At 47.9% G+C, this 1,132-nt stretch overlaps 1 protein-coding gene across 1 annotated transcript in view; it reads right to left on the reverse strand.

The window, feature by feature from the left end:
• Positions 1-662, reverse strand: part of SDE2 (SDE2 telomere maintenance homolog) — a 10,573-nt gene extending 9,911 nt beyond the window's left edge. Inside the window, exon 1 of the mRNA XM_018568006.1 lies at positions 549-662. Within this exon, the coding sequence (XP_018423508.1) occupies positions 549-662 (114 nt within the window). The remainder of the gene's footprint in view (positions 1-548) is intronic.
• Between the last annotated feature and the right edge of the window lie 470 nt (positions 663-1,132).

Consider the following 1,132-nt stretch of genomic DNA (forward strand, 5'->3'; position numbering starts at 1 on the left):
GCAGCACAGAGCTGTCACTCATCCAAGATGGCGCACCCTCCCCTCCATCCTGAAGGTGGCAAAGGATGTCCCAGGCTTCTACAGGACCCAGGTGAGCCCGTCTCACACACACACACACACACACACACACACACACACGAGGGGTACATGTTTGTTTACATGTAAAAGTGATCGGGCGGCTGTAATTCACTTCTATGGGAAAGGCCGAACGCTGCTCTTTAAAATATAAACAAACCCATGTACACACACAAAAAACAAACGTTGAATTCTCTCACCTGTATGAGGCTTGTCCGTCTAATACTACCCTGGCCATATGGTGACAACACTCGTGTTATTTCAACACACGATAGCGTTGTCACCGTGTTACAGGAAATGGAAAAATAACAGGTCTACTGACAGGGTCAACGGATAATAAAACAACACTGTGAGGGGACACCGTTGTTATGGCTAGGCTCCATTATATATGTCATGGGTGGTCCACTTGAGTAGCTGATGACCTGCTGCAACCCGAATGGGCCCCCAAATATTAAGAGTTTAGAAGCACTCACCGGCCCGGTGGAAGGAAGGAGCTCTCTCACTGTAGATCCGTGTGGCAGCTCTGCCTGATACAGCTTGCCATTCCACGGGTCCCTCTGCCACACCAGCACGACAGCCTCCGCCATGTTTTCTTCAGCAGCTCACTACGTCACCTTGCCACACCACGTGACCTCAAGTCAACCGAGCAATGCTCACGTGACCCCACTCGTCCGTCACTCAACATTTGCAGGGCGGGGCCAAGACCTTACGTCACCTCTGCTAGATCCTACTGACGCCATTTTTATTCAGGTCAGCGATAAAAGCAGGATACGCTTCTAAAATGCGAGAGAAATTTCTAGAAGATGGCGTCTGTCCTTTAGCAGAAAACAAGACAGTGGCAATCTCATGAGTGAACAGGCGCCTACATTTCTATTTACGGCTATCTGATTGTTTAATTGTACAAAGTGATGATTTCGTAGGTGGGAAGTTTTTCTGAGGTATTGGTTGCTAAATAAATCAGGCGTTTTATATTTTGTTCCACTATCATTAACAGTGAGATGGAGTTAGTCTACCCAGAACAAAGATGGCCGATATGAGGCAGCTGTGGGCGTGAATT

Source organism: Nanorana parkeri, unplaced genomic scaffold (genome assembly GCF_000935625.1).
Source record: "Nanorana parkeri isolate BGI_ZX_2015 unplaced genomic scaffold, ASM93562v1 scaffold31, whole genome shotgun sequence".
In the NCBI taxonomy this organism is placed as follows: Eukaryota; Metazoa; Chordata; class Amphibia; order Anura; family Dicroglossidae; genus Nanorana; species Nanorana parkeri.